General features: G+C 47.1%; 1 protein-coding gene across 1 annotated transcript in view; it reads left to right on the top strand.

Moving 5' to 3' along the window:
* Positions 1–12,342, top strand: part of SPON1 (spondin 1) — a 244,865-nt gene that overhangs the window by 128,530 nt on the left and 103,993 nt on the right. The window contains exon 6 of the mRNA XM_034995093.1: positions 8,058–8,206. Within this exon, the coding sequence (XP_034850984.1) occupies positions 8,058–8,206 (149 nt within the window). The remainder of the gene's footprint in view (positions 1–8,057; positions 8,207–12,342) is intronic.

The raw sequence follows: 12,342 nt of genomic DNA, 5'->3' as shown, positions 1-12,342 counted from the left end.
CAAGGTCTCTCGAATATGGATGGTTGGAAGTTGTACATCTTCAGCATTGTGTGACTTCTGCAATCTCCATTCAGCTCTTAGCTCCCAAGTAGCTGTATTTCCCAAGGCTGTGGAGTTTTGTCCTGCACGTGTGCAGCTTAGTCTTCAGTCAAAGACTTAGAGGGACCCCTATGCATGTTTCTGAAGTTCCTTCTCTGTGCAGCATCCTCCTCTCTGATATTTTTGCCAGTAAATCCTATCTACCTCAGTAGCTTCAAAGTCCTATCTTTACCTCCTCAGCTCAGCCAGATTGTCATGCTCTGTTGTGTTCCACCTTCCTGTACCACAAACCAGAAAATGTCCAGGACAAACATGGGGCTCAGCTCTTCTGTTACCCTTCTCTCAGGGGTCATAGTGTTTTGCTATCTATTTTCTGAAATTTGGTGCTTCATACATTTTACCCAATTTTATCATCCCTTATGTTGAGAGGGCTAGTCCAGTGCCATTTGGACCATCAGAGTGAGAAGCAGAAGTTGTGTGAGCGTATATAAATTTGGAGGTTGTCTGTAGACAAAACAATCATATTTTCTTCTCTACTTCATACTGCCTTCAAGATAAAATAAAAACTTTTTATTAAGACATTCATATCCTTTCTGATCTGCCTGGCTGACTGGCTTCATCATTGATCATTCTTTCTTTACAAATACACTCTCTCTCTCTCTCTCTCTTTCTCCCTCTACCTTGACCTACCTTATGGTTTTCCATGTACCTCTGGCTTCCTCTCATGCTCTGCTTTTGCACATACTGGTCCTTCTACAAAAAATACCTTCCTCCTTCCCCCTAATTGCCTTGTTATCTCCTACTTATCCTTCAGAAGGTAGCTAGCTGTCCTGTCCTCCAGGAAGCTCTCTCTGGTACAGTCTGGGCTGAATAGCCCCCATTTGTGTTTTTATGTCACTCTGTGTTGCCTTCATGAAAACTGTATCATATACATGCCATTGTAATTACCTGTTGTGACCTGTCCTCCATATGCTTCACCCCACCTTCCAAACTGAACATCTCAAGGACCAGGACCAAGTCTGAGTCTGCTCAGAGTCTCCAGAGCACAGACTGTCAAACTTTCTCTCTAAAGGACCAGATAGTAAATATTTTAGGGTTTGCAGGCCAGGCAGTCTCTCTCATAACTACTCAACTCTGCTTGTGTAGCAGGAAAGCAGCCATAAATAATACATAAATAACATGTGAAATATAAAACTTTATTGGAAAAAAAAACAAGCAGTGGGCTGTGGCTTGTTGATTTCTAACCTAGCACATAGTATGCCTAGTAAACATTTATTTAGTGAATGAATTAACAGAATATTATTATTAGAAACCTCAGAGAAAATGCAAAAGAATATGATCAATTCTGTAAGTGCAAAGGTTTTCCCTGGAAAGGAAAAGTGACATTTTTCTGAAGACCTGAAGGAAGGGAAAAAGGCTAGCTGAGTGAAGAAGGCAGAAAGAAAGTTGAAGATTTTCTGGCCAACCTGACAGATCTCCCCATGCAGGGTTTTTTCCAGGAGGCCATCCCGGGACGGGATCCTGAAAACCTGAATAGCTTGGTCAGAGTGAGCTCCTGAAGCAGCCAAGGGCAGGAAGAGCCAGAGGGCAAGTGCAAGCTGTGTCCTGGGCAGCACCCAGGGGCAAACCCAGAGGAGCCAAGTTCTGTAGCCAAATCCAAAGCATCAAAACCCAGGCAGATCCTGGAAGTGAGCCTAGGGTGAGAACGGCAAGGGCAAGAGCGAAGTGAGATCCAAGACAGCTTTTATGAATAGGGCTGGCAGGCCCACGGCATTTTTCTGCTGGTCACTGGCCACACGGTGCCTGGAAAAGTCTGGGGATGGGTTGACCTGGGTCTTCCCGGAAGAGTTCAGTGACAAGATTATCCACTTAGACATAAAAGGAGGACAGGCAGCAGGACTTAAGGACTGGAGAAGCTTCAGTGCAGTGACCATAGCAGATCCATAAGGACCCAACCAGTGCCAAAAACCAAGATTTGCTGAGATACAGTAGGTGAGGCTGAGATTGGATAACGGGAGGTTGTAGCAATCTAGACACCAAGGCTGTAGGACGTTCTCCAGGGAAACGCTATGAATGTTATGTCAAGGAAATGCATGGGTGACTTTCCACAGGACTGAGATTGGCAGGGGAATGCAGCCACTGACAAAGCAGGCCAGCAAAGTTGGGCTGTTGCTGAATACCTGCCAAAGGCAGAAAACTTCAGAGAATCCATCTACGTGCAGCACGAGACAAAAAGCCGGACACGGTTCTTCTTTCATCAGCGATGGCCTTTTCAGCATCATTGTGAATTTAGGCATCACTGGTAACTTAGCACCAGCAATGACAGCAGAAAAGGTGTCAGAAGTGAGCTTACTACACTTACATTCAGGACATCTCCCTGGAAGGGCTTTTCAGACAAATGCACGTGGTTGCCCATCAGTATCTCAAACTCATGTGTCTAATTATTTCTTCCTCCCAGCTTCCCACCTGCCTCTGTCCCATCTATGCCTCAGATGCTTGGGAATAAACATTGGGAATAAACATCTAGACCCTGGTATGTGGAGGCCACAGAACACTGCTGGAACCAGAGAGAGGCATGCTAAACCAAAGAGCTTTGGCCTTACCTGAGAGCCAAAGAGGTTGGCGATAGTCTTGTTTCTCTGCCCCTGACCCTGACCCCAAAGCTGAAGCCCGAGTGTTCCACCAAGGACCTCAGTTGTAGCCCCCTTGAGCATCCCTTTAAGCCACAGCATGAACCTTGTCTCCTTCTCCCCAGGCCCCCCGATACCTGTGGCTTCTCCCTCTCCTTCCTCCCTTATTTCCTAGAGGATGCTGGGGCCCAGTGCTGCACTTCTCCATGTCCCAGCTAACTGGGTCTGCTGAGCCACCTCATTCTCAGGCCCCAGACCACTGAGTCCCATTTAGAGGATTCCCTCCTGGTTTTTCTTTCAGCTTCAGGTCCTTGCATCTGATATTCTGTCCTCTCTACCCACCAATTCTAAACCAAACTGCCTTCCAATCACCTACTCAGATATTTTTTGTTTCCCATGCCTTCCAGAAACTTGTCTGGATTTGCCCCATCCATCCTCTTCATATTTAATTTGACTGGCTAAGATTTATTAGGCCCACTTTGTGTTCCAGCCACCAGTCATGACTTCATGGACTTTAGCTTTAGAACAACACCAAGAGACTGGTCATGTCAATATCCAGATGAAGAAGCTGAGTTTGAGAGTGATTACTGACTTGTCCAATCTAGAACTGAGCTTCAGAACTGAGCCTAGAATACACGATGGTCTGATTCAAACACCAGAGCTTTAACTACTACCCCAAACTGCCTCCTGAAGTCTGTCCAATCTTCTCTCTTATTGGCTCATACCTCTGATCCTGTTTCTGCTTTCCCTCTCCGCTGCCCTAAGTCAAACCCTACACAACTCACACAGGGAGTGTTGATGGGTCTCCTCACCCTGGGCCTTCTCCCTTCCCATCACTGGGCGTGGCCTGATGCAGTGTGGTCAAGAGCACAGCTCTGGCCCCAGACAGATTTGACCTTGAATCCCAGTGTCCTCACTCATCGACTCTGTGATCTTGGGTTAACTCACTTGACCTCTCTGAGCCTGGGTTTCCTCATGTGAAAAATGGGAATTCTGATAGCCTCTGTGTCAGAGGAGGTTCTTTTTCTGAGTGTTTAATGTGATAATGTAGGTCAGTCCTTGGCACAGTGCCTGGCACTTACTAAAGGCTCAATGCATGTTAACTATCATCGTATGGTTCTTCCCAGAAGGAAATTTCCATCCTATATCCCCCCTCTCATGGTGGGCACTCAGCACTCTCCTCAACCCAGTCCTGACTTTCTTTTCCATCTTCTCTTTTTGCCTTCTATCCCTCCAGTCCACCAAACAGTCTCCTCTCCTTCTTGACCTCTCAGTGCAATGTAGGGAAAAGAGCATGTGCTCTGGGGTCAGGCAGACCTGGGTTTGAACCCTAGTTTTGACCCTTGCTAGCTCTGTGAGCTTTGGCAGCTTCCTTCACATCTCTGGGTCTCAGTTTTCTTATCTATAAAATGAGAATGAGGGTGTAGAGAGGGTTACCCCTCAGAAAGCATTATACCTGACACCTAATAGGTGTTTAATCCTCTTATATATGTCATCACTGGAATTCCTGCTTCTCCTGTCCTGCCAGTCTTCTCATGGGAGCCTCCTTCCACTGGGAAAGTTTCCTTGCTCCTCCATCATATTTGGATTCCTCTTGTGGATTCTCATTATGCTTTCCATCCATAATAATACTGAGAATTTCGCATTGTACAGTTCTTTATAGTTTTCATAGTTCTTTCCAAAACTAGCCCAATTAATTTGCACAACTCTGAGCAATAGTCCGACTAGTAATTATTACCCCTATTTTTAAAAGGTAAACTGAGGCTCTGATTCATGGTCATGCAGGGAGGCCTGGAGTCCAGTTCTTTTGGCTCTTGGTCACCAATGCCTCTACTCCCTGTACCATTCTGCCCCCGAGTGACTGCCACTCACCTGAAGTCATCACCCTTTGTAATGTTGCAGATTGTTTTCCATGGTTTCCTGCCTCGTCCCCCCAGGGAGGATAGAGTCTGGTCCTTCCCCTAGCCTAGTACCTGTCAGATATCTATTATGTGGTTGATGTCATTCAGTGGGTTGAAATTTGAATTAATGTGGTAATTTGCAAGACCGGTATAGGAAATTAACAACTAAACTGATCAGAAAGTTGGACTGGTACAATGACATTGTATTCAAATGTAAGAAACCATAAAGACAGATCCCATTCTTTTTTTTCTTTTTTTTTAAAGATTTTATTTATTTATCTGAGAGAGAGAATGGGAGACAGAGAGCATGAGAGGGGAAGGGTCAGAGGGGGAAGCAGACCCCCTGCCGAGCAGGGAGCCCAATGTGGGACTCGATCCCGGGACTCCAGGATCATGACCTGAGCCGAAGGCAGTCACTTAACCAACTGAGCCACCCAGGCGCCCCTGACAGATCCCATTCTTGAGGCACCTGTTTCTCTGCACTCATGCCTTTGGACTTGGATTCTTTGGATTTGGGGACTTTGCAGTTAGCTGCTCCATCCCCTCTGCTCTGTGTTCTTGTTTCTATAATATCCCTGCCCATGCTGGATTGTAAGTAATCTGCTGAGCCATCTGTCCCCCCCCCCCCCCCCCAGACCATGAGTCCCTCCAGGACAAGCACCTATCCAATTCCCGTCAGTGGCCAGGACCTGCCACTGCGCTTGGAACAGTAAATGGAAGCCGAATGAATAAATCAGAAAGATCCATCTGGGTCCATCCCCTCATCTCCCTATGATTGTGCTCGTTCCTAGTCTCTTCTCTTATCCCACAGTACATAGATTTCTTATCTCCTATACTGAATAAAAGGCAAGTTTCATGTTTTACTCATTTTTGTAGCCTCCCTAACAACCAGGAAAGGAGGAAATTGTAATTATTGAGTGTCTATTGTGTGGCAGTAGTGATTTCCCATATATTATCTCATCTTTTAAAAATGGAATTTAATTCTTATAATAGGCAGTAAGATAGGCATTATCATCCTTGAATTACAGAGGTGGGAGCTGAGACTCAGGGAAATGAAATAATTAGAATTTGACCAAGTTGACCTAGCTAGAAAGTGGCAGTGCTAGCATTTGAATCCTTGTCTGCAGGCTGTAAGACCAATGCCTTTCTTTGGTGGTGGTGGTGGTGGTGTTTGTTTTTAACAGCATGCAGGTGAGCTGAGTGTGTTAGCCCAGTAGGTGTCAGGAACTCTGCTGACCTGAGACTTGAATTTAATCACATTGAATCAAATCTGTGCAAGCCTGCTCCCAAATGCTTCAAGCACGTATACTACCTACCTTCCCTTTTGATTGTTTGGATGAAATCCTTTTGAAAACATGCACTGACCACTCACAGTGCATCAGACACAGTGCTGGGCACTGGGGACACAGTGCTGAAGACAGGTCTCCTCAGGGACGTGACAGTCTGGTGGGGAAACAGACCTGTCGCGGTGATCATACGTGTTATCTGTGCTGTGGGGAGACAGGAGACAAGACTTAGGTCAGTCTAGGGGGACCTTGGGGGACTTCTGGGTAAATCATGAAGGAGGGATGAGAGTTGGCCAAGCCAAGCAGGAAGAGAGCCAAGGGGAACAGCATGTGCTAAGCCCCAGAGGTACAGAATTGTAGGTAGGATGGGTCTGGGAAAAGGGGCCATTTCGGTGGAACAAGGCAGAGGGAACAGGAAATGCTGAAGCTGGTCTCCCTGGGTTCACAGCATGAACCAAAGGTCACGAGTGGCTCCCAGCCCTTGCCCCTCCACAAGCAGTGCTCCTGGCTTGGATGACAGCTAGGACAGTCTGGCCACATATCTATCTGTCTTCTCTAGGGAACTGATGGGTGAACACAGTGTTTGCATTTCCCCGGTGTGGAGGAAATAATGAGCAAGCAATTGGGCAGGCGGACCTAGTGATGTCATCTGCCTGCGTGGGGCGGGGGCGGGGAGGCATGGCTGCCCTCAGCAGTCTGGGAGGGGGGCTTGGCACCTGAGTTCTCGATGTGCCCCTGCAGCAGAGGGCTCCAGGGTAGCAGGGAGCTGATGCAAACAGGATCAGGCCCCGTTCAGAATGGTCTTCTTACGTGGTGGGTGGAGTGGAGTTCTGTCACCCCAGGTCACATGTGTCCCTTGTGTCCACCCAGTTCCACTTTTCCTCTTCACTATGCCTGAAAACGTTCTTTAACTCAGGGCATTATTAGCCAACCAAGAATGGCTGAGAGCTGAACTGGCCTTATGATGAACTGTATGTTACTTAACCAGTAATTAATATATATACATGTGTATATATATGCTATATATGTATATTTTATGTATATATTACATGTGCATATATACATGTGTATATATTATATGTATATTATATGTGTATGTATATATTTATAATATATGTATTATATGTGTGTGTATGTGTGTATGTGAGTATGTGCGTGCGTCAACACTCATCACATGCAGAAACAAACCCAGTGCAGTGCTGATGTTGACTCTCCGTCCCTCTCCTTCCTCCCCCTGGCACTTTGAAAACCCCTCAGTCAGTTTTGTCTTGGTCCTGTCCAGATCTTGTTCTGTTCTCCCACACGTCACCCAGTGGTTCCCTCCTGCACCCCGATGGGCCCCCTCCCCCATGATCCTCAGTGGACCACTGTGGACCAGTGCCTTCCACATATCCAGACTGCCTGCCCCATCCTCTCGCAGGGCTAGCTCACCTGCCCCTCATCCTGGAAGGCACAGAAAAGCCAGCTCAAAGTCAACCCTGCTCATTTCTGAGAATTGCCCAAGCCTACTCCCCACTCACTCCCTTTACCCTTGGCTCCCTGCTCGTGCTCTCCCACCACAGCTCTACACTCCCATTTTGCTCCCTCTAATGCATTCTTCACACTGCTGCCTGGATGGTTTATCTAAAATTCAAATGTGATCATGCCGTTGCCCTGCTCAGGACCCTTCAGTGGTTTCAGACCCTTTCAAATGACATGCGAACTCCTGAAGCATTGAAAGCAGAGCCATCCATGAGCAGGCTCCTTCCTACCTCTCTGGCATTGCTTCCTACCTCTCCCCTGACAGTTGGTGACACAGCAATACTGAATTATTTATGGCCCCCCAAACACACGATGTTATTTAATGCTTCTGAGTCTGCCAGAAATAGCCTCTCCTCTCCATTCTGTCTTACAAATCCGATCAGCCTTTCAAAGCCTCAAAGTTGTCCCCCTCTCTGAAACCCTCCCAGACAGAAGTCATCATTCTGGGCTGCCTCTGTGTCTCGCTCAGGATCTGTTGTTGTCCTGTCTGCATATCCCCAAGACCTTCTTGCTTCCACAGATGGTCTTATTCATCTCTGAAGAGCACAGGGCCTAACACAGAGTAGGTGCTTACCCGCACAGTTGAATGATTGTCGAATTACACTTTCCTCCCAGCATTTAAGGGGCTCACGTTTTCACCATAGCCGCACTGATCCCTGCATCCTGATTGGCTTTCCCAGGTCGGGCCAATCACTGGTCTGCAATCATTGGTGGATCCCACTCCAAGAATTACGTGCTGTGGGAGTACGGAGGCTATGCGAGCGAAGGTGTCAAACAAGTGGCAGAATTGGGCTCACCCGTGAAAATGGAGGAAGAAATTCGGCAACAGGTAAGAAAAACAATCACAGAATGACCAAACACCAGGAACAGAGTCAAAGCATCCCTTAGATTTCTTTTCTGGGGCCTTGAAGTTTATAGTACGATGTGCTGGAAGATCGGTGCCCTAGGAAGCAAAATCTATTTGCTGAGTTTTGGGGGGGAGGGGTTAAGTCAAGTTGAGGACAGAGACACACAGGTCCCTCTTGTCTCAGATTTTCCCTGACCGGATTTGCGTTTTCTCCAGTTTTTGCTAAAGGCCGCTGCTGTGGCCTCCTGGGTGGGATGCCGTGTCTCTGGTCTCCTGAGAGTCGATGCAGTGGCTTTCAGTTTTCTTGCTATGATCCTTGAGAGAGGGTCAGGGGAGTGACACTGAAGTCATCCAAACCGAAATCACCATTTCAGAATCACCATGAAAATAAACTGTTTATCAGCACTTGCTTTTTGTGACCGTGCCTTGAGGCGTTTGACAAACTCGTTGGTCATTAGTCATAATAGTTACAGACTGAAGCATCTTCTACGCACCACGTACGTACCGTGTTACGGGGGCCCAGGAGCTGTGCCACCATCTAGGTCCCACTCATCCCATGGAGAGATGAGGACGAAATCGCCCGTCGTTCTTTCTGACTTGTTTGACTGACAGTGCTCTATTGTCCCTCATCCAAAGCACTAGAAAGAGGCCAACGAGGGATCTGGGAAGAAGAGGTGCAGCTTTTCTGTGGCCATCCACTGCTGCACTGTGGAGAGGTGACAGGCCAGCTTTGGCCATCGCCACCCACGGAAGCCCTTCAGGCCTGAGAGAGCTCAGTGGGCAGTCGGGGCTCACTGCCCCCAAGTGCTCAGGAGGGAGTTAGGAAGGAGCAAACCACGCTTGGGCTGTGGTCATTTCACACCACAGGTCACTGCGAGGCTGTCCCACATCTGAGACTACAGGAGGCCCACGTGTCATGATGTGTATGTGCCCAGAAGCCTGAGCAGCATGGGAGGGCAAGCACAGCTGAGGCCCCCAGTGCTTCCCTTTGAAGTCTCCCATCGGGACTCCGGGCTGCCCACAAATCTTAAACTGAAGGCAACAAAAGTCACCCTGACGCCTCCTATAATCCCCTGAGGAATCCTTTTGGACCAGAGTCCAAAAATGCTTATGTTTCTAATTAATTTGATTTAAAGCCTTTTCTACATTCTTGGGGGGGAAATGTTTAAACAGATGTGTTTTTTTGTTTTGTTTTTTTTTAAGATTTTATTTATTTATTTGACAGAGAGAGACACAGTGAGAGAGGGAACACAAGCAGGGGGAGTGGGAGAGGGAGAAGCAGGCTTCCTGCCGAGCAGGGAACCCGATGTGGGGCTCGATCCCAGGATCCTGGGATCATGACCTGAGCTGAAGGCAGGCGCTTAACGACTGAGCCACCCAGCCGCCCCTAACCAGATGTTTTAAGATTGCACGCTATTCATCACAAGGGTATCCAACCAACTAGTCAGTGTTTCTCGGACCCCACCGCCATGCCTCATGGCTGGCATCACGCATTCAGGCTAGAGCACAGTGCAACATCTGCCAAGCCATGGAAGGCTCCAGCTTGGTCCTGGTCTGTCCAGCCTGTCATGGGGGGGGGGGGGGGATCCTTTGTTTGGGACCACGAGGGTCCACGTTCCTCGGTGGTACACTGGCTTATCGAGTCCCGTTGTGTGGTGTGGTAAAAAAAATTAAAAAACAACATTTGTTACAAATAATAGTTGAACTACTAAAGTTTGCAAATGCATTAGATCAAGGTCAAGGGCATCTTCATAATAATGCCAGTCTCCTTCATTGTCTTTCTTGAGAGATTTCTGGGGAGAAGAGAAACATGTATATGAGTCATAAGAAACTGGGACCGGTTATGCCAAAAAACATTATTTATCATGTGTTATAGCAGCACAAAGGTTGGAAGCTGATGGATGGGACCCCCAGCCTTAGAGTGTCCCCCTTAGGGAAACATTCTTTGCTTGGCGTGTTCCTAACCAGGACACATGGGATTAGCTTCTGTGCCACAGTCTGCCTATCCCAGCTGGCTAGTATTCCCAACATTAAGTCATAATAATAAGTTTAATGATGAGGCCTGCACATGGGAGTTAAAATTCCACTGAGCATATCTGAGGGTGTGTCACCACCTTTCAGGCCCCCTGGTGCTGGATATCTACTTTTAGCTCTCACGTCTAGTCTGAGAAGACAATAGTATCAGCCCCGTTTTACAAATAAGGAAGCTGAGGCACGGTCAATAGCTAGAGAATACTAGAACCCAAATCTGCCTCGCTCCAACGCTTGTACACAGTCCCACATATATCATTTGCAGGGCCTCGTGCAAAGTGAGGTCCTTATTCAAGACTTAAGAATTCTAAGGTGGTGATGCTGTGAATTTCACAGCATGGGGCCCTGGGAGGCTGCTGGGCACACACCCTTGAAACCAGCCCTGCCCGTCCACTTCCCTGCCCCCCACAGCTGCCCCACAGAGAAACTCCTTTCACCCTGTTTCCAGGGCTCCACTATGAGTGCAGCAAGCCCCCAGCCCCTTGGAAAGTCAGTCGGATAGCGTGATTTCCAGATCCCTTCTTTTCCAAACATTTCAGAGTTTTCAATATTGTTCCCTGCACACACATAATTTATTACGTTTTTCTGTCAGGTAAGGAGCAACATAAAAAGCAGCAAGAATATGAATCCTCCTAGAATATAAAAGTGTCCTCTGAATAACTGGGAACTTGTTTGAACACATCTACAAACTAACCCAGTGTTCTCAGCCTTTAATGCCTTATATCCTACCAATCTCTCTATCAAAGAACCTGAGTCCAACCAGGATGAAAAAAAAAAAAAAAAAAAGCCCTCTTTTCCCAAGAAAGACATTTATATGCTTACTAGCATTGTCTTATTATAGACTTATCGCTCACTTGCAAGTTTCAAGGGCATTAAAAATCACAGTAGATATTGTTGGAGGTAAATCTTATGCTAATGGCTTTCAAACACAAATGAACAAAAATAATAATCCCATTAGTAGAGGAAAATTGTAATAATATTATTGAGTATAAATTTTACTGTTACGATAACTACAAAACAACCAAGAAAATTAATGAAAAATCACAGTAGCATTATTGCCAAAACTCTGGTGGTCAGAGAGAGTGGGGGAAAGGCGCAATGCACACTTCTTAGCAGAGAAACAGAGTGTCCTATTGGTGAGTAGGGACTGTGGATTAGAACTACTGAGCTCAGGCTAGACTGACAAGTCACAAATAGGCAACCCAAGGCAGGTGGAGGCAGTAGGGAACGGTAGGTCACACTTGTAGGTAGAGCCAGGAACTGACAGTGAGCGGACATATACTCTGTTATGAAGACGTTGCGCTGAGTCCATTTCCACGTTATCAAGCACACACTTATGATGTGTGTACTAGGTGTCTGGTTCTCTGCCAGACATGGCCCCAAGATGGCGCCCCATTCACCATGTTGGTCATGCTAGAAACCTACTCATCATCCTTTATTCTCTCCCCTGCCCCAACTCTGGCCATCTGTCCTAAATTCATCCAGTTCACTCCCTCATCACCACTGCTCCATCTAAGACATCCTCATGTCCTGCACTAGTTTTCTGATCTCCCTGACTCCAATCCTCTTCCTCTTATCCACACTGCTCCAGGGCCATTTCAATAAAACACAAATGAGATTATGCCATTCCCTCTGACTAAGATGTCCTCACTGACCCTAAGATCAAGTTCAAACTCCTTATCATAGCTTGAAACCCCTCCATGATCCAGCCTTGTCTCGCTTCTCCTGTCTTATTTCTTGCTGCAGCTCTAAGTTTTGCCCATCAAGAACCGTGTTCAGTCTTCCCAAAGAGCCATGCCCCTCTTGCATCTGGGTCTTCCCTCAGCCTGGAACATCTTCCAGCTCCCCTTCACCTGGTGAACTCCTAAGTATCCTTCCAGGCTCAGCTTAAATGTTGCTTCTTCCTGGAAGCCTTCTCTAATTTTGTACAAAGTGGGTGCCCTTGCCAGGTGCTCGCACAGTGCTCAGTACCTCCCCTGTCGTCACCACCATCACCATCACATTTACTGTAAGTCCTTGTCGGATGTGTCTCCCTCACTAAACTGCAAAGTTCCAATCTGTGCTTCCATCGTCGTATCCTCTGAGCT

Source organism: Mirounga leonina, unplaced genomic scaffold (assembly GCF_011800145.1).
Source record: "Mirounga leonina isolate KUSES-001 unplaced genomic scaffold, KU_Mleo_1.0 Mir_92, whole genome shotgun sequence".
NCBI classification, from domain to species: Eukaryota; Metazoa; Chordata; class Mammalia; order Carnivora; family Phocidae; genus Mirounga; species Mirounga leonina.
The sequence above is the reverse complement of the archived record's forward strand: the minus strand, read 5'-3'. Positions and strand labels throughout refer to the sequence as shown.